Source organism: Amblyomma maculatum, chromosome 5, assembly GCF_055883805.1.
Source record: "Amblyomma maculatum isolate TAMU_Amacu chromosome 5, ASM5588380v1, whole genome shotgun sequence".
Classification (NCBI taxonomy): Eukaryota; Metazoa; Arthropoda; class Arachnida; order Ixodida; family Ixodidae; genus Amblyomma; species Amblyomma maculatum.
In genome coordinates this window covers 88,046,924-88,073,327 of record NC_139348.1, presented here as the reverse complement: position 1 = coordinate 88,073,327, position 26,404 = coordinate 88,046,924, and the positions used below count along the sequence as shown (strand labels likewise).

At 43.5% G+C, this 26,404-nt stretch overlaps 1 protein-coding gene across 1 annotated transcript; it reads left to right on the top strand.

Moving 5' to 3' along the window:
- The first annotated feature begins 10,356 nt into the window (after positions 1-10,356).
- On the top strand, positions 10,357-17,299 carry LOC146188654 (mite group 2 allergen-like Ixo r 2). Its single transcript, XM_084603871.1, has 4 exons — positions 10,357-10,562; positions 11,505-11,609; positions 12,646-12,818; positions 16,777-17,299. Exons 1-4 carry the CDS (start codon positions 10,484-10,486, stop codon positions 16,855-16,857), a joined length of 438 nt encoding a protein of 145 aa, XP_084459997.1. The 5' UTR covers positions 10,357-10,483; the 3' UTR covers positions 16,858-17,299.
- Positions 17,300-26,404: the final 9,105 nt, after the last annotated feature.

Sequence of the window (26,404 nt, the reverse complement as noted above, 5' to 3'; positions counted from 1 at the left end):
CCAGCGCGGTCGATAAAATAACGAAGAGTGCACTTCACTTTTGTGCGTTTTTTCGAGTCACCCGATGGTTCGCTAATTCACAGCTACCTGAAATTCACTGGAATTTTTAAATATGTCGATTTCTTGTTTATTCCCTCTGTCAGAAAGTAAACATTTGAAGCCGTAATCTCATATGAAAGCGCTGACATTGGAAGCTTCGAGGAACTCGGAGGAGGAGGAACTCGGATGAAACGAAAAGAAATTTCAAAAGTCAACTCACATTACTGCGAAGTGTTTGTGATTTGTGCCACTGGCTGTGTTCATAAAATCAGATTTATATTATATCATATCGTTATAGAAAAATTAGGGGGTCACTTAAGCTCCGTCGTTAAAGGTATAACGCGATAATGTCTCTCTCTCATACACACACATGCACGATGTTTTCTTTCTTCGCGTGTTATATATTAGCTCTTTTATTTATTTATTTTATTTACCAAATACTGCAGGCCCTAACTGGGACCTAGCAGGGGGGGGGGGAGTACAATACAGTGAAATATAAATTCATCAAAAGTAACACACTACACACAAGTGTAGTATGTTATATGTTGTTATGCATGTTATATTTCTATGTTATGCATGTTCTGTTATATTTCATCATTTTTGTATTTATTTCTATTTTATTTGACGTTTTATATTTTATGCACCAATACGCATGCGTCAGCGACAATCGGCTTTCGATTCTAATTTGACACTTTTGAACACATTCTTCAATTATTTCAATTAATCAATTAGACATTTTAAATTTTCTTCCTTAGCATCACCAAGCACTGGCTTTTCATTCTAACACCTTTAAACCCTTACATTCCAATTTTCCTTTTTTGTTTCTTTATTTCATCAATTGGTAAATTAATTACAAAGATTTTATTAGCTCGTCATCGCCTATCACACACCAATCAATCTTCAATCTGTGCAAGCACAAATTACCACGGCAGTTTTTTTTTTTTACGCATCCCCCGATTATTTCCGAAACTCGTGCCAACTACTGCGTGGACGGCATGGGAAAGAAAATGCATATCGCCAGTCCAACCTACGTCAAATTACGCACGATCCTTTTATCATAAAATAAAATGCATCCTCGCTCATTTCCCCAACCAAGTATCTTCCAGTGGAATGAGCTACGGTGATTGCGCAAACCAAGCAAGCACACTCACGATGATCTCTCATAGGCGTTTAAGTGAACAGTAAAGGCGCACAGACAAAAAAAAATCCACATTGCAGAACTCTGAATATTGTACCTAGATAGGAATGACGCTGCTGATTGCCGAGAGGCCCATGCACGACTCGCAGAGCAATTTGTAACTGCGCTCGGCAGCGCTGCCGGTGGGCCCCGCCACGTCTCGGCTCTCAAAATACGCTTCTAGGCGTCGCTAACAGAAACCGCCAGGGACCGAAGAGAGGTGCAAGCACAGCACACTATAGGTTAAAACGTGAAAAGCGCGAACAGAACGGCGAGCGCTGACTGACGGACACGAAGCGAACGGATGGAGCGAACAAAATATGGCGGCCAGCCCGGGATCAGCGTGCCACTCACGGTTGCCAGACGTACTTTTGTAAACCCTCTATTCTACCTTTAAGCGATAGAATAAAGCCATTTATGTTTCTATCTGTTTTTGCATTTGTGTGAATTGAGTCGTTCTGAATATAGGCAGCATATTTGGGCATTTGGATAGGTATTAGTAGTTTACGCTATGCTTTGGCCTTGTGCTTGGGGAGCGTTTTGTCTGCAGGGGGGAATTTGAGTCTGACAAAACCTGTTATGCGCAGGATTTCTCTATAGGAAAACAACCTGTTCTTGATGAAGTTTATAGCGGGTGGTCTGCACGACCCAGCTCGCGGGACAGTTTTCGAGCTAGGTTATGAGCTTCCTCATTGCAGCAGCAACGGAGGCACGAGCAGGAGTCGAGATTAGGCGAATGCGCGTGAGGGCTGACAATTTTACCACAATACGCGCTGCTTGTCGGAAGATTCTTCCTAGCGTGTAATTACGTATCGCCAGTTTTGAGTCGCTGACTATGGTTTTCTGCTGATGATCCCGCAATGGCTAGAGCAATGGCTGATTTTTATCTTTGTGACTTTGAAAGCAGAATTTAATATCAGTGTTTATCGGGCACTGTAATCGAAAGGAAACGAAATCATTATGCAGAAGATACCACAGTTAATAATATTTCTGGTCATAAAAACCTATCACCGTTGGAATAAGCGTATCTAATATTGATAGATGAAGAGATGAAGCAATAACACATCACCGCGTATGAGTACGTTTGTAATTTGATGAAAAAGTAAGAGGAATTTTGTTCTGCAAAGTACAGACGTCGAAACAAATATTGTCCAGAACAACCTTGAGACAGGCGCCACATTACAGCATTCTATTCAAGAAGATCTTAGCATTCACGCTATTAAATCTGTGCATTTCGGACCTACCTGCATATGACGAGAACGAAAAATTATATACGACACAATAACATTCTGTGCAGCAAATGGAGCCCTAATTTGGGCATCCGAAGTCAAATACACCGAACTAAAAAAAAGGCAGCTGAAGCTGAGTGAAACATAACCCGGTTGCCCATCGTTATCGATTATCTTTACGGTTATGAGGTCAAAAATTAAAAATACATAATAACTCCTACTTTTTACTTTAAGACTGCCTTCTTCTGTATGCGGCCTCTTAGCCATGGTGTGCAAGAGCGTGGAGCACGAGTATTTATTGGAAGCATATATATATATATATATATATATATATTGTTACGTGCTTTGTACGCACGGGGGTTTATTTACAGGAATCGGTCCAAGCAGGAATGCGGCAATGCGTACAAACGTCCCTCTGCCCTTCCTCTTCTTTCTTCTTCACCGATCTACCCGACCGTTCTTCTTCATCTTCCGTCGACGTTCTACGAAGGCACGTGACATTTTCCTCCTCGCAGACGAAGCCCGTCGGGCGAGTTACAGAGATCCTCTGGAATGAAATCGCTTGAGGCGGGCTACATGCACCACCTGAGACTGCCGTAACCGTCGACCATTCGCCGTTATGCGTGCTATGACGTAATTCAGGTCAGTGATGCGCTCTAACACAACAAACGGTCCGGTGTAGTGTGACAGCAGCTTTTGACAAAGACGACGCTTACGGAGAGGTGTCCACAACCACACATAGTCACCAGGAGCATAAGAAACTTGTTGGTGTCGGGCGTTGTAGCGGTTCTTAGGACGTTCTTGTGAAGATAAAATTCGAACTCTGGCCAGCTGGCGGGCTTTTTCAGCTCTGCAGAGTGTGGTAGCAAGAGAAGGTTCGTCATGAATGAAAAATGGCAGTATGGTGTCGAGGGCACAGCGAGGCGTGCGAGCATAGAGAAGGTAGAATGGACTGTAGCCTGTTGTCTCATGTTGCGCTGTGTTATATGCATGAGTAATGAACGGTAGAACGCCATCCCAGTCCTTATGGTCTGCGGCGACGTACATAGCCAACATGGTGGTAAGCGTCCTATTAGTTCTTTCTACTACACCGTTCGTTTGGGGATGATATGGCGTGGAGTGGCGAAAACTGCAGGCGCTGAGGCGAAGAAGTTCTTCGACAATGTCCGCTGGGAATTGGCGTCCACGGCCACTAATGATGACTGCAGGAGGGCCGTGCCGAAGAATGACGAGTCGAAGTAAGAAATTTGATACTTCAGACACAGTAGCGGATGGTATCGCGGCTGTCTCACAGTAGCGGGTTAAATAATCAACGCACACAAGAACCTATCGGTTTCCTTTAGAGGACCGTGGGAAAGGTCCAAGAAGGTCAATGCCAACTTGCTCAACGGGGCCAATGGAGGTGTGACTGGCTGCAGTTTTCCATGTGGGCTTGAAGTCGACATCTTAAAGCGCTGGCATTGCACACAGCTGGCTACATATCGCTTGATCGTTGAACGCATCTTCGGCCAGTAAAATCGCTGTTGTGTGCGGTGGAGTGTTCGGGCCACTCCCAGGTGACCAGACGGGGCGTCATCATGCGTCATTTCTAGAACTGTGATACGTAGGCTTTCCGGAACGACAAGAAGCATACGTGCTCCCCCAGAGGCGAAATTTTTTTTGTAAAGCACTCCTTCGTGAATGCTAAATGTGTTCTTCATAGGATCGTTGGCGGAATCAAACAGTGAAGTCAATGTTTTGTCTTTGCGTTGCTCGGTTCGGAAAACTCAGAGATCGGGGAAGGTTTGTGAAATTGGAGCCAAATATTCATCGAAATTGTCTGAGTCGTCATCAGTCGTTTGAAGCGGCAAACGCGAAAGACAGTCAGCATCTGAGTGTTATGGCCGCTTTTATGCACCACAGTAAAATTAAACTCTTGTAGGCGTAAAGCCCATCGAGCGAGCCGCCCACAGGGGTCACGAAGACTCACGAGCCAGCAAAAGGAATGGTGGTCGGTCAGAATCGTGAAAGCATTCCCGTACAGATAGGAACGAAGCGCTGTACAGCGAAAACAACGGCTAGACATTCTTGCTCCGTAACCGTGTAATTTCTTTCACATTTTCTCAACGAGCGGCTGGCATACGCTATCACGTGCTGATCGCGTCCATGGCGTTGCATAAGTACAGCGCAGATACCGATACCACTTGCGTCAGTGTGTACTTCAAATGGAGCTGATGGGCAGAAGTGGCGGAGGATTGGGCCCGAGGTCAAAAGAAACTTCAGATGACGGAAAGCAGAGTCGCATTCGCTGGTCTAATTGAATGGTGCATTTTTATGCAGTAGACTCGGAAGAGGGTAAGCGATGTCTGCAAACCTTGGTATAAAGCGTCGAAAGTACGAGCATAGCCCCAAAAAACTCCACAGCTCTTTTACTGATTTGGCCACGGTAAAACTTTTGACGGCTTCAATTTTCTTGGGATCTGGTCGAACACCTTCTTTGTCAACTAAGTGACCGAGGACAATTGTTTCACGATCGCCAAAATGACATCTCTTTGCATTCAGTACAAGACCAGCTCGTTCCATGCAATTAAGTACGATATCCAGACGGCTGTTGTGCTCACTAAATACTTTGCCAAAAATTACAACGTCGTCCAAATAACATAAACAAATTTGCCACTTTAGTCCACGTAGCATTGTGTCCATGAACTGCTCGAATGTGGCAGGCGCATTACATAATCCGAAAGGCATAACGTTAAATTTATTAAGTCCGTCTGGTGTTACGAATGGCGTATTTTCTTTATCTGCAATGTACATGGGGATTTGTCAGGAACTGGATCTCAATTCAATAGAAGAAAAGTATGAAGCTGAGTGCAGACAGTCAATTGCGTCTTGTAGACGTGGATGCGGGTAGACATCTTTCTTCGTGACTGAATTTAAACGGCGGCAGTCAACACAAAACCTCCATATGCCATCTTTATTTTTAACAAGGATAACTGGAGCTGCCCAAGGACTGCAGGACTCTCGAATAATGCCACGCTTTAGCATGTCTTGAACATGCTCATCTATTACCTTACGTTCAGTTGCTGAGACGCGATACGGCTTCTGGCGTATTGGAGGTGCGGACCCAGTGTTGATCGTGTGATGAATACGACTCGTAGGCAGTGGCATTGAGTCATTCTTGGCAAAGTCGAACACTGTCACGTGTTTCAGTAGTAGTTCCCCTAGAATACGACGCTCAGTTGTAGAAAGACACTTACTAATCATAGCCGTAACTTGGGTCTCCATGCCTGGTCGCACCTGCTGCTCAGTGACAGAGCTGTTTAACGCCGCGACGGAACCGGATATGCCTTCCTCAAAACTGGCGAGTTTTAGGCCCCGAGGCAACACAGCTGGCTCTTCGGAGTGGTTCACTGTCCACAGCTCAGTGCGGCCTCTAGTCACGGGAATGACGCAACGAGGAACAAGGATACTCTTCTTAGATCAGGTGAATCTCGTAGGTTCTACTATAGCCTCAAAAGATTCGCACTGGTTCCGAATAGAGAAAACCCGCACGAATGCTGCAGATAACGCTGGCACAATTGCGTCTTCTTCCACAGCAAATGCTCCAAATTCAGGTGTCGAGTCATCTACAAGAACCGAAAGTAGTGAATGATTCAAAGCAATCTCTCTCGTACCACAGTCTAAAGTTGCACCACCTTCTTGCAGAAAATAAATCCCAAGAATCGCATCATTCGTTGACCGAGGCAGTACTGAAAATTATACTCCAAACTTGAGGCCGCCAATAACATCCGAAGCACGCGCACCAAGAGGAAGTAAAGATTCACCAACGACACCACGGAATAACACTGCATGGTCACCACTGAACATTACTTTTCTACCTAGACTGTTCTTAAAACTCGAACTCATAACAGATACTGTAGCACCAGTTTCCACAAGAGCCATTGTTTTCACACCATCAACAAACATTTCCAATTTGTTCTTTAACATAAACACGGGCAGAGGTATGGACGTCATCGACTCGCCGGCGGCCTCACCTCCATCGGCCGCGCCTCCTAGATTCCCTGAGGCGGAGGGGAAGAACGACGTCGAGGGGAAGGTAACCTGCGCGGGCGCTGGGGTGGCAGCGTCACACTACAATCATATGCAGGAGATGAATTCCGCAAATATGTCGAATGGTGCGAGTCCCCAGTAGGCATAGTCGGGGATCATTGTTGTTCGGCGTGCAGCCGTCCGTGAATGTTCGCGTGGGGTCGATAATCTTGGACAGTTGGAAAACGGCGGCGGCAGTATCTAGCGATACGCCCCGCAATGCCACACCTGTAGCACACAGGTTGAGGGCGCCAGCGATCAGCATAAGAGTCCTCACTAACAAAGTCGCGACGTTGGTTGTAGCGAGGCTCTCGCTGCTGACGAACCACATTTTCAGAGTAGGCGGGTCTCTCTTCTATCGGCTGGTGGTCATAACGTTGAGTACAGCTGCGCTGATCGTCCATATGCGAAGCGCCGCTAGGTTGAACCCACGGAGTGGACAGGGCGGCAAGATTTGCCTGCGGTGCACAACACTGCCGCACATATTCTTTAGTACAGATGGCGTCCCTAGATCTTAGTTCCTCGCGTACCATCTCTCGTATCATATCAGCCATGGAAACTGAAGGACAGGCTTCAACACTGGCTCAGAGGTGACATTGGCCAGTCTCCCGAATTTAGGTGTAATTCGTCGCAGCTTGAGAGCCTCAAATGTTCTACAATGCTTTATTACATCAACGGTGGTGCTCAGGTTCTCTTTGCTAATAAGAAACTTATAAACGTCTTCCGCTATTCCTTTCAGGAGGTGACCGACTTTGTCTTCTTCAAGCATAGTGGGGTTGACGAGTTTGCATAGTTTTAAGAGGGCTTCGATATATGCAGTACAAGTTTCTCCGGGTACTTGCGCCCGGTGAAACAAAGTTTGTTCAGCGCGCTTCTTCTTTGCAGGTTTATCCCCAAAATTTTTCTTGATTTCGTTTGTAAAAATAGCCCATGTACTTAATGAATCCTCGTGGTTATCGAACTAGTCAAAGGCAGTGGCGGCAAGGAAGAACACCACATTAGCCACGTTAGCCAGCTTAGTAGCGGCGTTCCAGTGATTGTATTTACTCACTCTTTAGTAATGTTTCAGCCACTCATCAATGTCCTCCTCAGGTTTTCCGGAAAACGTACGCGGCTCTCGATAATGGGGCCAGTTGTTCGCCGTGGATGATCCTGGCTGCTCGGTACTGCCGTCTTCAGTCATGTCTGATGGCATATGATGGTAGGCCAGCAAGTCTACGGCTTCTTCTGTAGATGAAACGCTCAGTGGTCGCTACCCAAGCACCTCTTACCAAGATATATATATATACATGACAAATTTCTTCATACGATTTCGAAGTGTATTTGGAGTCGACGTTACGGCAGGACTTGGAAACAGTATGAAGCAATTTTTCACTTGTGTATAACCTCTAGCAACCAAGTGGGGGGACCGAACTTTCCGTAGTATTGGAGACTAACCAGTGATAAATAGGTTTTTGCATTGTGCAGTCAGGAGAACTTTTGACCTTGAATATGCAACTTTTGCAGATAAGGCAAACATTGAAGACAATTCAGTCGCTAGGGAACGAAAAATGGTAGGGGTAACATTAAAAGATAGGAAGCGTGTAGAGTGGGTCAAGGAAATAAGTCATGTTACTGACATTATAATGGGTATCAAGGAGAAGAAATGGGCATGGACGGGGCATATAGCACAAAGAGATGGCCGCTTAGGGTAACAGACTGGATTGAGAGGGAAAGGAAGCTCAGCAGGGGCGGCAGAAAATTAGACGGGCGGATGAGGTTAAGAAGTTCGCAGGGGTCAAGTGGATGCAGCTAGCACAGGAGCGGGTTAATTGGAGCAATATTTGAGATGCCTTACGCCTGCAGTGGGTATAGTCCGGTTGATGATGAAAAGAGAACCAAAACAAACAATATAGTCTATCCTTTGGCAGCTAGTGCTGATAAGTGCACTGACGGAATATGGAAATATGGTTGGGCTCAGGGAGGAAAATCTTTAGTTAAAAAAGCCCATCACTGTTCCACCGTCGATTTGTTCTGTCATCCGCCGGGTGTTTTGCGGATCACAGAAGGAGAGGACGAGACGGATGAAAGGACGAATGAGCACAGCAAGGGTTGGTAAACCGTCGAACGATGCAAACGCATTCCGTGAGCGCGCTAGCCTCAAGATGAAATGACGGAGAGTTCGGGAACAAGTTTTGCTGTCAGGCGTCTTCAGTGCTTGAACAGGTTGTGGTTGGAGGAGGAGGAGTTAGGAGACGTCCGTCGTGTGCTGCCGATGGTGAGTGGATTGTTGGCACCGACTCTCCTCCAAAATCTCCCGGCAAGATTTTCGTTCCACCTTCAAATGTACCATCCTTGACGGATAGCGTATGCTCCAACAGACCAGCACCTGGTGTCCTGAAATGGGCTAGGTTTGGAAATTTAGTTACGAAAATGAATGAAGACTTTCCGAAGCTTTTTGGCACCTCTATAGAGTGCATTCAGTCAGCATGAGTGGCGCTATATATTGTTGTGGCATTTATGGAACACAAAAAATTTGTACCCGGATATAACTTCCCCAGCTGAGAGCCTTTAATATAAAGAAATGTGCTAGAACATGGTTTAATATACTGTGCCTCTACATTCTACACAAGCTTATGTAATAAATTTTACTGACATATTTCTTCTGAATGATTTTAGCGTTATCCGCACACTTGACTGAAGCAGTGAACAACAGAAACTTAGGCGCAAGTAGTACAAATACCTTTTTATTTAGATGAGGTGCCCAGCCCCAGATTGCAAATACAGCTAGCAATAATTGCAATCTGTATTTCTGGAAAGCTGAAGAAACTTGGTTGTATAGCGCACAACTAAATATGCGCAGAGATATCTGAGACCTCGCTTTTCTTTGTAGGATGCAGATGCAATGCAGGAAGTAGTTTTTGCTACCTTGACATCGGGTGTGAGGATCATCGAGACGCACAGTCTGCGATAATCACTCCTATGTCTTCTCTTTCTTCATAAATAGAATTGCACAAGTAGGAATAGTTCCTGAATGATTTGTCACTACAAATTTTTTATTACGAGTAATGATGTTCGTCATAGCCTCTGTAAGAGTAACTTTCCGGATGCAATCTTCGCGTCAGTTAAACTATGTACAGCGTGTTATTTAACTTCATGTGTAAAGCGCATAGTCAAATTCAACCTGCCGTGACATTTATAGGTGTGAAAAATAGACAAACTAAACAGTAAAATAGTTTGCAGCGTTGATCTATACATTTGGCCATTGTTTAAGAATAAATGATCACAAGGTCATCAAAGTTGTTTGGCAGGTAGGCTATGCAGACAGAAAAAAAATAAAATGAAACAATTGCTGTTACTAGGCACCTAATTCATTACAAATTTTGCAATAAAATAATTACCCTTTTCCATTATTAGTTCATAAACTTGGGGGCGGTCACACTTCTAGACTGCTCAACAGGCAGAACTCTTCCAGCAACTTGTATTAACAGAGCATAATCAGCCGTCAGGATAGGCCGCTTCTTTCTTGCGTGACATACAATGTTGCATATATCCCAGCCAATATCCTTGACAGAGTCCCGATAACAGTGCTGATACATGGTGCCCTTGGAAAGCGACAGTCATCAGTTCGAGAGAGGTGCGAAGTGTCCTTGACGTCACGTGGCTGCTTCGTGAATCGAACGCATGTATGATAAAGCTGGGAAAAGTCACGAATGATACCCCGTGTGCGCTGAGGCCTTCGCGAGGTTTTGTACACGCTGCCTTATCTGGTGAGAGATTTCACCCGGGTCAATTAATTACCTTTGTCTCTAGAGCAAAAGCTGGTGATATAACTTTTAATATTAATACAGGTCGGTGTATTCATTGGCACGCGGTATCGAGACGCCCCATACTTAAGCCCTTGACTGCGGTGGCAGTTTGCAGACGCGATTACGCTGCACTGCGTCGTTGTCGATCACCCATAGAATCATTTTTGAAAATCGCGAGCAAGATGCTTCGCTTCGTCATTGCCGTTGCACTGTTCGGCTTCGCCATGGGACAGCGCAGCAACATTACGTACGAGGACTGTGGTAAGCAGAACAAGCCCATTATTTCAAGTTCGTCCCTGCTCCACGAAGTGCTCATTCAATTCACACAAATAATCATTTTATTATGAAGTTTCTCTGTGTCCATTATGTGGCCACAAGTGTCACAGCTAGGCCAGACCTTCTTTAAAGTTATGTGGCCCAAGATTTAATGACGGCGCCCGCAAATACTTCGCTAAATTATTTGTTCTTATGGTCGAACGTGGTTCCTAGCTACTACCAGCAGAGGACTTCGAGTAGCGCGCTATACATGTTTTGATGTCTTGCGTGCTATCGTAGTCTAAGGGTGACCTAAGATGATGCTGCTGCCTGAAGATCTGCGCACCTGCAAGGGCGACTGTTTCCTGGTTTAATACGGCTGCAATAGCCATAGGACTGTTGTTGGTGTATAGTTCGAAAGGTAACAAAGTTTTGTTTTCGACCTTGTAAAAGCATTTATTCCCATATCTTTCCATCCCAATTCATAATTCTCACACATTAGACAATTCCGAGTAAAACTGCACAACTCTGTCAAAATTACGACGAAATATTCTGGAGTTTGGTCATAATCGTCAGAACTTTAGTTCTGTAGTACATTCCGGTAGTTCTGCAGTTTTTTGAGCCGTACTCTTCTGTAATCTGTAGTTCTGCAGTACTTCTTTGTTGTAAGGGCAAACAATTCTGACGTTACTGACGACATGTCTGTTGTCAGAGCGGTTCACTGTTGCAACCAACACAGAAATTTCGTTGTGACAATAGAAAAATCATATTTAGTCTTTTCCGGCTCAGTTAAGCAAGAGATATAGAAGACGAGAGATTGAAAACAACTCGAATGCTTCGCAACCGCACCACTCATGGCTAAAGCGATAAGTCGTGCTGGTGACGGTGCACCTTTTATATGCAGCCGGAAGATTGTCTGAAACGACCTGACTCTTTCTTCACTTGCAGGTAGCAAGGGTGAAATCCTCTCGGCCGAAATTGAGCCGTGCGATTCTGACCCCTGCGTCATCAAACGTGGCGAGCCAACCAAGATCTACTTTTCATTAATTTCAGGTACCATTCGTATCACCAACTAAATGCTTTCTTAAGAGAAGACTTCGGCACACGACGTTTCTGGGTCAATTTAGGCGTTAGGAGATAAGGAAGATAAAAACGGATGGAAAAACGGATTTTAAAAACGGATGGAAGAAAGAAATTCCATCTCGTAGAGCAGCATATTATCACGTTAATTCAGCGTTGCTTTATGGGTTCTCGTTTCTAAAAGGTTTAAAAACTGGCACCGATTCACATTACAAAAACGGTTTCTATAAGGCTACAATTAGTACGGTTAGGATATTAATTTTATTACATGTGGCAAGTTCGAGTCCTCTTTCGCTTCTTGTTGCATGGAGGAAAGTCACTTGTTTTTTTCTGAACGATAGAGACAAAGTATTACTTTCACATTAGTCAAAAAATGCGATCAGACTTGGACGGTTTGCATGAGGATTGGAGCTGAATGATGAGGACCGCCAGCCCCACAGCTGAAATTTTTATGAGGGCTCTATTTCTCTGACGGTTTAAGAACCTAATGTAATACAGCTCACCCAAGTCAGAAATTTACAGAAGAGGCTCTTTTACAAATTCATATGACATAAAGGGGAACCTAAAATAACAGCGTGAGGGGCTAGTTGGTGCCACATTTCTGGGTATTACGCATTTTATGAGAATGTGTACTTGGGTGTAGTAGAACAGGAGTGGTAAAGAGGAAGTGTGTTCAGATCCATATTACAGTTGGTAGTGTGCGCGTGTGTTGTGTCTCTTCGCATGTGATTGTGTTTGTTGAGCCACATTTCTGGGTATTATAAAGGGGCACCTCATTAATTATCAGCCACAGGACCATGTTTTGCTTATTCCTTCCGCATTCTCATCAAGTTTCTTATAAAGAGCAAGGAAAGGGAATAAAATGCTGTTTTATGGAGGGGAACAAGCAACTTGTGGGCTTCAGTTAGCCTTCAAAGGAAAGTGCAGTTGAATGACTGAGTAAGCTACATTCATCGCCAATAAAGTTCATAGCCTGTTCTCAAAATACCATTTGCGACGCCACTCGCAGAACAAGACTCCGATACGGTGACGCTGGATGCCAAATTTAAGATGTTCTTCGTGATGGTGCCGATCCCCGGTCTCGAAAGTGACCTCTGCAAAGGCACGATCCAGTGTCCTGTGGTGAAAGGCCAAACCTACAGCGGAACCATAGATGTGGTCGTACCCCGGTTGTTTCCTCCAGTGAGTTGAGCACGTCATTTCACGTGTATATAGCATGACTGTGATTTCTACATTCTACAGCTTTTTCATTTCGCAGCACTGGTAGGAGGGGTATCTGTTTTCACATTTTCTTTGCGTTACACTGCGCAAATGCGCGTGTATCAACGCGCACGCTGAGACAGCACAAGGACCCATTTTTAAAGACGAGAAGCCTAGCACCTAAAGGCAGGCATATTCCTAGTTAAGAGTGTTTTGCTTTACTTCCCTTGCCACGGCTTGCTCCAAAAAGAAGCGTCCCAATATATTTCCCAAGGGTCAGTGCAAAGTTACCCACAGCACTCTTCCTCTTTATCAAATATTTCGCGTATATACGCCCGTAACTTAATTGTGTGGTCAATAAAGAGCGGAATCGTATCATTCGTCAACCTTTAATAATGGACTTTCGTTTTAGATTGCTTTGCTTCCTATACATTTGTCCACTCTACCTTTAATACAAATGATGGCTGACAACACTGGAAAGCTAACAGCTATGACATCACTTCATTTTCTTTAAATAACAAAGTGCGCCAACGATCAGTGGATATAAAGTGAGAACGTGTCATAGTACAAAAAACTGCCGAAAATGAATACAAAACAAGCTGTCATCCAAAAATGTCCTTGAATAAAATGAAATTTTCACTAGTCGACAATTCTGACCGGGCAAACGCTTCCTCAGATCCCATGTCTAAATTAAAAAGGATCTTTTAAAAACGCAGTATTCCCGAGATTGGTCGATAAAGGCTGCCCTAAAATAGCTACGTTTCGTAGTAATTTAACGTATATTTTTCTCACTACTTATTAGTCATCTTGGTAATACATATGCATTTATAGAGAAGTAAATGCACCTTAGCACCCACCAGGGCGCTGCCGAAGGAATTACTCCCTCATCTACAAAATCTAATCAACCTTGAGGAAATAGTCTAAACACAAGATAAATTGCGAAGGCCTCGTAACTCTGTTGGCACATAATTCAAAGATGTTTTTTTTTTTGTTTCGTTAGGAACCGATTTTCTAACTTGTCCCGATCTATGTTTTTGTCTCGAAATACTTCCTCTAAACAATTTGCTTTGTTAATTAATGGATAAGAAAACGAAACGCAGCAGTGTGCGATTAGTCACAAGTCTGGTTAAACCTTGAATTATTCTATTCAACTAAACAAGATAAGGAGCGATTTGAAAGTCTTTTAAATTTTCTAAAAAAACCTCAATGCCACAATTTCTGGTGAGCGCAGATTTTAGCGTAAGAGAAGAGCTTTCAAAGAAAGTGGTCCCATTTTGTTTATCCCTGCTGCTCCTCCTTCTTGATAGATATTTTACTGTCATGTAAGGTCAACACGTATTCATTCACGTTGTACTAGTCTTAGTTTCTCCCATGGTCCAACTCAGAAATTCCCCTGTAAACGAAATTATGAAAATGACCTTTCCCCATGACAAATAGAACAAGTGAAGGTGAACGATAAACCAGAAGAATAAAATACATGCTGATTAGTACACAGTTGCGCCATACTTTTAAAGATAATCTCTACTAATGGTGTCTGAAGAATTTACATGCATGGGTGTAAGGACTCCTTATAAAATAGTAGTCACAATAGAAATTCTGCAAGCCAAAAACAAAATTATTAGTTACATTTGGTGTTGGGTTAGTTGATCACTCTTACTTTGTTTTTAGCCTGAAAAAACAACAACAATAGAGTAAAATACGATGTAAAGGGTGCAAGCGTACTCGGTATCGTGTTTTGAATTCATTTTCTCATCTTTTACCTTAAATTGCAAATTAGATGGAATTTTCATAATCGGAAAATAAAAGCTTGGCATTATCTGCTCCTCTGCAGCGGAATTATTATTTTCTGTTTTCTATGACAACTTTTAACTTTCTTCAGCTACATTTCGTCATGCATGTAACATAATAACATGCTGTATAGCTTAAATGCTACAAGTACGCACGCTGTTAAGACCTATCGGAAGTTCGAGGTCCTGAGGTTTTGCTATGTACACACATGAGGTTCGTGGGCACGTCATGCTTTGAATAATTCAGGTTCAAACTGTACACCTAGGAACTGCTTGTGCATTTGCATTTTGATAAGTTACGGCTCACGTTAGAAACGAAAATAAGAAAAAAAATGGATGACGATTACGATATTCGGTAAAAAAGCATTTGGCGCATTTTTCCACGCATGTTAGTTTTGCTCTGTTCTCTTCAACAATGTTAAAGACATGTTTTTATTTAGGTGCAGTTAGAGTTTACTTTATATACTGCTCATGACCATCATTCAATTGATACTATATTTCTAAATCCGGTATTGTTATAACGAGCCCTCGTTCACGACACCAGGCCGCGCCATGTTAAGGGACATAACCCGCAGTCACGCGTGAACGATGTGAGCGCGTTTCTCTTGTGCGCAAGTGTATTACCCTGCGCATAGTTTGCACATTAACGCTTCTGCGTTAATAGCTCTGGTTTGTGGTTCCTCTTAACTATTTTTTTTGCCGTTGAGGCATACTCCTACTTTGTATATGAGTGCGCTCTTAATTTGTTCCCCTCTAACATCGCACGTGATCTCACACAGCAATCCTAAGCTGCCACATTATATGCAAATACCCCCGGCGTTGACATAGAGCCCCACTTTATCCAAGTCGTCCTAACACCTCTGCATGGCCCAGGGGTTGTATGCCTGACTAGAGATACAAAAAACCCGGGTTCGATTCCCATGCCGCCTTCCCATCTGACAGCTGCCTATTTCACCACTAGACACTCTGGTGTGAATATATACCCTCACTATGCATGCATATCATGAGACCTGCCAATTTTCATGTACCAGATGCCGGCTCGTGACGCTTCTGTCACAACGCCCACTGCTGTACCCTCTTCCGCCCATTTTCTCCTCCAACCTCTAGCCGCACTTTTTCGACGCTTCCCACGTCATTCTCCGAGCGCCGTAACAGTACCAGACAGAACCTTGCTGCCCGGGTTTGACAGAGGCAACAGTCATAGGACCATCCTGGAATGCCCTATCACAGTTGGGTATACGGTGGCCAACTGGGCAACCCTATAGCTCCCCACCGGTTGCAACGATGGTGACGCCGGTCCAGCTAGGGACGGGCGCTTAACAGCTGCGCTTTAAAATTCTATCCGCATGTGACAATAGTGGTGACAATGCCTACTCTCTGATATCCTTAGGCTTTCATGCAGCTTGAACGGAAGCTGAGAGCACATAGTAGAGAGGGTTTGTAAATAGATGTTTGGTGTAATACTAAGGTATTCCCAGTATAATCGCGAATTAAAAGCCCGCGACCACCTGACAATGCAATACCTTCAATAAGAAGCTGTTGATTTGAACTGTGCCATAGCACGTGATAAGAATAGTGATAAACAAAGGTCTCAGTGAGCATGAAGATTTATCCGTTAGCTACAAAATGCTGCTCATGGCGACACAAGATAATGCCAGATGGCGAGGTTAGAATTTATCAGAACACAATAGGTACATTTGGTGTTCATCAGCGACATTTACAAACCCCACAGAAGGACTCTTATCACGTAATATACCCAGGTCAGCTGCCGACGATGATAACGCTGTTTGCTCAGTTCGGAATATGGGGCCACTTCCGTCAATGTTGCACCGAGATAACGCGCTTCGGTTTGCAGTAGAAGCCTCCCAACCTTGATGGCACAGGCAGATATTACCCCTGTGCCGTTACCTCAAATGATGGAATTGTGTTTTGTACACGAGCAGCAAAAAGACATGGCAGCCATTGAATGATATAGTCCCGTGTTGAGCGCATTGCATATTCGTAGGGTACCATACAGATAAAAACATTATTACACACGCGAAAGTTCTGAATTTCTAATGCATATTAAAGACAACTGTTTAGAATCAAGGCTCTAAGCGCAACTTTATTTGTAATCTATTTGTCCTTTTTTCTCTCTTTTTCCCTCCTTGCAGATGAAAAGCACCGTGCAGTTCCGTATTACGGGAGACGAAGGGGTTAGCGTCTGCGCCAAAACGAAGATCATCATAGAATGAGCTCACGCGTATCCGTACGAAATTTGTTTTATTGGGTAAATGATGTTCTGGTAAAAACAAGGAATGCTCGCATGTATACACCCTCCTTCCTCAAAAACAGAAATCCCCTTCCCTCTATCAGTCTGATATAAATCCATCAACCTGCTTCCCGTCTACAGTATGATGGTCGCGAAACGACAATGGAGATGTTTGTCTCTGTCCACCCCATGATTTCATCTTTATTCACCTATGTGCTGCAACTCTGTCCAGCCTGCCACTTCTCTGCTTTGCTGTTTTTTCATTAAGCAACGTGTTCTAACAACCTACGTTATGGTAGCGCATAGTGTTCATGTCAACCGTCTCCAAATGAGTGCGTCCTAATGTGGATATACCGAAGAGGTTTGGCTTGTTAGTATGTCGTACCCAGAAGGGACTACTATAATAAAACTATTTACAAAGTCTGTTTCAAGCATCTGTTTTTTCCAAGGAGAAAAACTCTCTGAAAGGTTATACGTGTGTGAAATGGGAATATCTAATTCTAAGCGGCAAGATGGCAGCAAATAGTTTTCACTGACTTCTCCCATTTGCTTATTCCTTGCAAAGTCACAGTCGGATGTTCATCCGGACTAGTCTAGGCCTTCATTTACACCCTTAAGTAAACTCAGTTAGAGAGATGGAGTTCACTTCAGGGTTTCCTTTACGTCGATTTGGTTTTGTTGGTTGAAAATTGAACCACCATGACATAAACGGCGACACGAATCACATTTTCCGGCAAGATTTGTCCCCAAAGGGGCGCAGCGGGGTTTCCGAAGCCTCTTTCATGTGGACAGCCTCAAGATGTCTCAGCGTCAGAACATGTTACGGTAGTGCTTGCCCTTGTCCCGCTGATTTCGAATGACACTACCCCAGCCGCCGAGCCGGACGGCGAAGCCACAAGACCTTCCGTCATCTCCCGCCGTCTCCGCTTATTCTATTTCTCACCTACCCTCCCTTCTTTCAACTAAAAGTGGAGAGTGCAGTTGCCTCAGGCCACTTTGCTACCTACCATTTATGGTAGGGGACGCTGCAAACGCTGACAGCGACAAAACGAAAGACGAGGTAATAAAAGCTAGCGCTCTGAAAAAAAACAACAACACAGTTTTAGTTTATGGGGCCTGTGAAAAGCTTTTTTCTAAAAGTAGACCAGGCGAACGGGCAATAAGTGACCCATCAGTCCTCTCCGTAGCACAAAGCACGGCAGAGGGCCTTGCCCACCATGCCCCGTTCCGCCCGCATCATTTGGAAGCGTCCAATGAATGGCCGCACCTGGCAAGCCCCGATGACGTCATTTGGAAGCCTTGCTTTGGGGATATATATCCCTAACCGGTTGCGAGCAGTCGCCAAGAGCGCATTTTTTGACATTTTTTTATAAGTTTGGAGCCCTGAGAAAGCCTTTAAATTTGACTTGATTAATCCCAAAGACCCCGTCTATGGTTTTCTTCATCAAAACTATACCGCTATAACCGTTCAGTGAGCTTTTAAAGCTGCTCATAAAGCAACCAAGTAATCACCCAACCTCTATGTCAGCACTTGGCCCATGGGGCTCATAAACACAAATGTGTGGGCTCAGATTCGCTCAAATGAGAATAAGTTAATTCAGAAAGAACCGTTGCACAGTGGAGTAGTTTCATTTGATTCCATAAGGGCCTTTCCAAGCCAAGCGATCCTGGCTGTGCGCACTCGAGCATTTTTGATTTCTTCAAAAAAACTTGTGGGTGATCAAGTTATATTTAATAATATTATCCCAGGTTATTTATCGGCAAATACATTGTTCGCGGGAGGGGGGGGGGGGGGTGTCACCTTAAATTTGCAAGCAGTAACTAACTTAGTAGGAAAAAAGGGGAAAAATAGAAATTTACACTAACGACGATGAAACGTTTTTGGCACAGCTACTACACGTTGTGCTCTTTTACGAAATAAAGTGAATAAAATTTGTATCTTTTTTGATTGAATAAACGTTACGAAAAATATACAAAAGGTTCATACTTGAGAATTTTTATGTAAATCTACTTTCATACAGTAGCTATTTAAACTATTTTTTCATGTGGCTCACAGGCCAAGGAGTATAATGAAACTACTGGCGGGATCAAGAAACGTGATGCAGATTACTTCGAAATGTATCCGTCAATGGCCTTTATTTCTGAAAATTTGATCGGAGTACTTTTTGTTCGCAGCAAGAAAAAAATTCTCAAACCTTTGTTGAATGCCAGCTTTTCCACACTTACTGTTCACTGCAGCGTACGTTCCCTTGGCTGTAGAGACAAAATGAGCAATCCGCTTCTCTATTACTATCCTGCGCAAGGCTCGGATACTGCCCGTTCGGAAATCCAGATATTTGTGGAGGCCATCAGTAAAAAATATGAGGATCCTCAAGAAAACCGAGGCCAGATGACGTGGGAAGCATCTGTGCTTATTTCAGCTATTGTACCAAACCCGAGGTTCTTTGTGTCACAATCAAAGAAACCAGGGAGAAAAGCAAACGCTCGAAGAAGCCATTTCTTCCGTCCCTTGCGACTTCAAGATATACTGGTCAAATATTTAGGGGAATCCCCCAAGGTGGAGTAGATTTGTAATAAGGGAGTAATTACTCATTGCATCCACCCACGCGCAGCCATACGGCTGCAAAGGAAAGCTGTACAGCTTTCTCAGCTGTATGCCACACTGTGTACGTGTGTGGCTTTGTGTCAAGAGCGTGCGGCAACATGAGAGGTCGTAAGCCTGAAAACGTACTGCTTAATAAAAGTGTCCCCCGTCTACTGATTCGATTTCAACTATTTCGCTTCACGCACGCAGACAAATTGCTTTCACATGGACTTTTTAGCTCGATTGAATTAAAACATTTTCAAAAACGCTCTTCCGCTGTCATTGTCAACAAAGTTGCGGCATTTGGCTTTTGAGGATGATTGAAGTTGAGATATTTTTTATATATCTAATTTTCGAACTGCGAATGCGGGGGGGGGGGGGGGGGGGGGGGTCGCGGATAAGACCATTGAAGTGGGTTCCAACTAAAAGCTAGGGCAGTATGCTAAACAGTAAGCTAACATCATGATATATTCCAAAACCTGCCAGGCGCATGCGATGCTACTTCAAACAGGTTCAAGGCACCTGAAAACTGTGTGACATCAATGGGTCAAATGTAGCGACTGAAATGCCTTCTTTGAGAGTCTCCCTTCATTGTTGAACATGCTTTCTTCCAGTGTTGTGTGCGACAATGGCACGAGAATATACTGAGGCAGTTTAAGGGAACTGACGTAAGCGGGATAAATGTTTATCTTTGTTGAGACCTAAATTTGAAATGTTGATCTCAACAAAGATAAACATTTATCCCGTTTACGTCTGTTTAACTTCAAATTGTGCCCTGAATTCTTTATCGACAAGTACGTCTGCTACATTTTTGCTCTAACTTCAAAGTCATCTGCAGTGTAATACTGCTGCAAAGTTTTTGCCTACAGTGCTACTCTGATCATTATCAAATCCTTGATCTATTAGGATCCATCGTAGACACAGTTTAGGCAGACCTCATTAAACAGAACACAAAGAAAATCGAACAGGGGTTGAAGGAACGTTTCGGCTAGATAACTTGTCTTCGCCCATGCCCTTACTCGCTGCTGAATCTTCTCTCAGTCATTGTATATTTTGCTTTGATATCCTGATTTACTAGATCGTTAGTCTCTGTGCTTTTTAGCAGTTTTCCCCTGCGTTGAGAGCATTTATGTCACCTCTTATTTGGGCGCGTGGACAAGACGATCAACCTTCGCTTGTAACAACCACTTATACAACTCAACAGCAGAGCGGAAAAACGACATTCATTCAGAGGAGCCTCTTCAGGCCACGGCGTCGACCACTTCTCATGACGCCGCGGTAAACCAGTTTTGGCGGCGGTGCATCCCATTTCATTCACCGCACTCTGCTATATCACGCTAGCAGGTCCAAGGGTCAAGACTCGCAGTGTAGTGAGAAGTCGTGAGAATTGGTAGACGCTATTGATTGAGGGCTATTTAGCGCTTTGCCCATGGGTTGCTTCCAAACTTAACCCACCATATTTTCTATATTTTATGTTCTGGTCTAAAAATGCGTAAACTTCAAATTTTTTTATTTACGAACTTAACAACTTGTCTTCACAGTATAAAGAAGGCTACCTTCTCATTCTTTATTCGTTCTCACATCGAGATCTCAGGCGGGATATATTTGGGGCCTTGCTTGGACGTTTCTGCACATAAGATTGCCGAGTGACAGGGACGATAAGCAAGCACGAAATCGAGGGAAGACGTTGGCAACAAACTGTTTGCTTTGCGAACATGTTCCTTCCATCGAAAAGCAGACAACCTGGCGAGCAGTTCGCGTATATTACGGCCAAATTAACGACAGTTCTTAGCGGTTAAAAAACATCCCGAACAACTTTGTAGATACCGTGCACCACTGATGATAGCCATAGCCCCGTGCGAGCCTGCAGTGAGCGAAAGGTACGAGCATCGACAACTTGGATGACCACCGAAATTGCAATGGTCTTTATTACCCAAGCAGCTCGTTCCGAGAGCTAGGCAGAGCAGGAAATTGAAGGTCCGCGCGGGGGTAGCCGATGCCCTTGGTTTGCTCCTGTGCGCCAGCTGCAGGTCATCTTATTCTTCACACAATAAAAAATAGCATTATTATTTATGCAGCAAAATTGTTTTTATCTCACGAAGAGGGAAATGGCCGTGACCTGGTGGCGAAGCTAAAATATATCGATTAAGAAAGTAAATTTTGACCACCGTAAAATTTTGACAATCAAGAGTCTACATTTGCTTCTGCTTTAAAAAAATTATCGTGGACTCCACGGCCAGTCGTACTGGAGATCTATCTTTTCCCGCTCGTGATGAATGTGTAAGTGCTGTAGGGACGTGTTTGCATAAGTCGTTAATCAGAATCAGCTAGAAGTAAAGGCGCTGTGCACTATAAGCTTTACGCCAAGATGTATGTCACATGTAAGAAATACATTAATTTTCTCTTCATGCGTATGTCCACTTAGGTGCTGTGAATCTTGGGTGATAATTTGGGCATTGCTTCACTTTTGCACAGCACATTTTGAGTGTTTTGATTGGCTCGATGCGTTTACTCGTCTCATTCCCTGCTGCCTGTCAGCAAAAAGAACTCTGTATCCGGACTGGCGGCCATAAACGCAAATTGTTTCCTGCCAAGGTCAGGCCTTTTTTGCGAACCTCCATAATCGCTAGGTATGATGTACGCCAGCTGCGCTTTGTGGGCACTAGCTACTTTTCTGTTACGCTAGCAGTGAACGTCTAAAGGCCGAATAAGCTTTCCTGTATGAAAATTTACCGGGATTTCTTGACTTTTTCACAGAGGCTTCTCCAGTCTGTAGGCGATAACTGACCTGAATGCGTTCTTGCGATCTAGTGAAGTGCAACTACATATACGCAAAATGTGGCGAGCACTTTTAAAACCCGTTGCTTCAAAAAAGTGTTTTCCACGTTTCGTCAGAAGCCCGACGTTCCAAAACGCACTATGAAAACGTTTAGCCCAGGAATTTTCTGACAGGACAGCACTGAAACATAATTTATGTCAAACATCGTTACTGTGCAAGGAGCTAATATTTAGTTCGTTTATTGCGTTTATCATTCAAACGTGTGGTTGAATACAGTATGGATTGCATTTTCGAATATTTTACATGTGGCGTCAATGCTGTAGTCCATATGTTGCTGCTTATAACCGTACTTTGAACCGGTTTGAGCTAGATAGAACGTTATTTCGAATCGGTCCAATATTCTCTATTATTATAATTTTCTTTCTTAAACTCGTAAACATCGCTGCATTGCTTTTTCTTGCATGCGCTCTATTTTATGTCGTTAGAAAGCAAAAGCAAAACACACAGTTAAATGACATAAGCATATAATGACCCTTGGTACTAGGCAATAGACTTATAGTGATTTCGTTATCTACTTCACAAGAAAGACGACTGGTTGTAGCAGGTATTTGTTCATCTTACCAGTAAAGATTAAATGTCGTCAGTTGAGCCAAGTGTTAATGCCATGTGTAGTATCAACATTGTTGGTGGTTTCCGCTATGCATCGTCTCGTATACTAAGATGATATTTATATGTCTGCTACTTGTTTGCAGTCCCAGTAGCATTTTATACCAGCTGAGTTGTGTGGCAATACCTCTCTGCCACGGCTCAACCTTGCTGTTTAGCATTTTTAAAGACCTGTGTGCAGACAAGAATTGAAGCTGTCAGAGAAACGTTTTTCGCATTTATACATATTTTTTTTTTGTATTGCGTTACATCCTTAGAGCAAATATTTACGATATGCACCACTCAATGTCACAAGCGGGTCCACACATTTTCCATTAGACGTTTTTGCCCGCCTCTTTAGGCCGCCGAGGTCACAAAAAAATGTCTGCTACAATTAAATAACATCATAACAGGACTATCGCGTACTTTCCCTTACACCATCTTGTATGGTACTAATAACAAATAAATTGTGAATATGTTATTTTTTATTACTGCCGTTCTCTCACTCATATAAGCACCACGTCACTTTATTTTTACACAGCGAAACGTTATAGTGAAATGTTCAGAGGAAGGCACCTTCATAGGGATGTGCGGTTAATACAAATTTTAAAATACTGATCAAATGTCCTCGTCCTTGATTTACTCAACGAGAGTGCACGCTCAAACCTGAAACGTACCAAATTTTACCTCAAGTTTCTGAATGGTTTCGAACTGTTGATTTATAATTTCATTTACTGGTTAAACACACAATTTTAAAAGGTTTGAATTGTGAATCTGCTGCTTCTACGAAATTAGAGTGCCTATCAGCCGAATGGCTGTTCCCCTCAAAGCACTGCACAACTACAAGGACTTGGTAACGGATAGCACACCCACCGGCCGGCGTGCTTAACTTTGACACGTTTAGTGATGGATGATTTCAAGTTTTCGGCATTGAGATAGTTTTAATACAATTGAATCGATGATTCAGCAAAGCGTGTATAACTCGTTCGGTCCAAACGTCATTTCTATATCGCAGTGGCGGGTCGTGTGTCGCTGGGAGGGATCGAAATAAATTTTCGGGCTATGGGACGAAACTGGGAGCCTGTGTTTGATCGATGATTGCTAAAATAATGAGAAGTGTGATACTAGATTGGTGTTCAATACAGAAATATTAATTTATTGACTAAATATCGGTGGTTAAAAGAAATGAAATTACACAAATAAAATCTATCAATATTATTATTGTATAATAAAGTACATAACTATCAGTCGATATTGTCGACCATAAACCCTGACTGCTCATTGGAGGGTCAAATTCTAAAGTTAAAGCTCAGCTACTTTGGTCATCTGATGAGAAGAAAGGAGTCGCTGGAGAAAGATCTGATGTTGGGAAAGGTTGAGGGTCGCCGGAGAAGGGGTAGGCAGCGAACGCGATGGTTAGATGGCATCCTCGAGGCACTGCAGATGAAGTTATGTGATGTTAGGAAGATAGTGAGAGACCGGAAAGCGTGGCGTGACATGGTCCATAGGGTCACGAAGAGTCGGACACGACTGAACGACTGAACTGAACTGAACATAACTATAATAAAAAGTTTAGTGCTGAAGGTAATGTGTCCATGTCCGTCGAGGTAAAACAAATGTGGTGAGTGGTCTTATTGCAGTCCATCACAAAATAAATGGGAGTGATTAGTCATTGTTCCGTCAACCGTCGCACTTAATTCTTGACTATTTGCTATCCGTGCTATTCAAAAAAGTTGAAGAGTCAAACAAATTCACGTTATCGCGTCTACTCTTAGAGGTTTAAGCACCCTCCAAGGTTTTAAGACAGAAGCCTTTTCTTGCACGTACTGTCGGCACCGGCCTGGCCACATTATAGCTGCCCGTCAAATGATGACATGATGACATCATGAGAAAGATAAGACCCTTTCTCACACCGGGGATCGGACCTCCCTCCCTCGCATCTCCAGCCGAGCGCTTTAACCAACTACGTCACGTCAGGAATTTTTTTAAACATTGTATTTATTACACTGACAATATGTCCTATATACATGGGTAATGTACAATGATTTAAAAAAGAGCATCAACTCAACACGATATGGAATAGGAAGAACCAAGTCAACAAAACTCTAAACAACAGGCAATGTAGAGCACATCACTAACAGTAAGTGCCACAAAGGTTCAGAACACCTGGGACTGTGTAAAACATGTCATACTTTTGTTTTCCTACGGTGAGGCTGATAGTAGTGATTGTAATGACTCTGTATTTAGTGGTAATGACACTGAAAACAGTAGCAATTATAATGACGGTCAATTTACATGACAATAATAACAAATGTGATGCATCCTGTGCAACAGCAATGATCAGAGTTTGGTATTCCTGCAGTGTAGATTCAACAGCGCTCTCGTAATGTTTTAAACAGTTCCTCCGCACAGAACACTTGTGTTGAAAGTACACGCTTAGACTGTAATTATAGCATCAAGTGTTCGTGACCGTCCCCCATCTACCGTTGTGGTAATCCAATCTGCCACGTAGTCTCTAGGTCTTGGGCATTAGCAGAAGGAAAAGAGTAGCACGGCGACCTCTTCTGCTAAGTTTAGCGCGTTGAGCAACAGACCATAAGATGCTGTTTTTTTAGACCCATTAATTCTTTTTTTGTTGAGATTCTATTACAGTGTTGATGTTCCTTTGCTTCGATTCCAGAAGTGGCGATGAGGAAGGTACCATTTTTGTGGGATTGAACTATCGAGGCGCTGGTTTTAATTTGTTATGGTTCTAAATCAATTTTGTCACGCTCTTCATCTGGCGCTATCAACAGGTAACTGGAAGGGTTCTTTAATCGGGGAAGAAAGCTGGCCTAATGTCCCATCGCAGGGTTTATTTCTTTTGGTGTCTCGACAATCTGTTCGGCGTCCGCTTTCCACATGGAAGCCTACAAAACAGCATCCGATGCAAGACGTGGAGCGTCATGGGCTCCAGGAACCTAAAGAGCTTAAGGATTCTCCCCGATGGCACAACCTCAGGGAGCATTTTCAGGTGCACCAGTGTATCTCGGAATATTCAAACCTCTAGGGTCTTGCATCAACGCCTGTATGCAAAAGGAAATTAGTCATGATAACGAGTCCTGTTGGCAAACATTGGAAGGTTACTTGATATTGCTCGAGCACAGTGGCAGCATCTCTGTCTCTGCGGCCAGGTAGGGCTCTTTAACCTATTTACGGAGCTCATGATTCCACGTTCGACACTCTCGGCAACCGGGAGGAATATAGGCCACGAAGGATCATTGCTACCAGGCCTGTTTAAGGGGCACCTGGTGAAAACGCTGTGGTGCATATAACTTACTGACATGTGTTAGTGATTTGTACTGACTTTGCAGTAATATAAAGTTCAGAATTGGAAGGATTTAAGCATTATAAAGTTTGAAAAATTCGTGGAATGAGAAGTTGGCGTTAAAGGCGGGTCTCCCTTGGGCGTCCCCCTAATTTAATTTTTATCGCACCCTCCCCTTTTTGCTCGGGCGACTTTACTAGTGTGTATCGCATTTT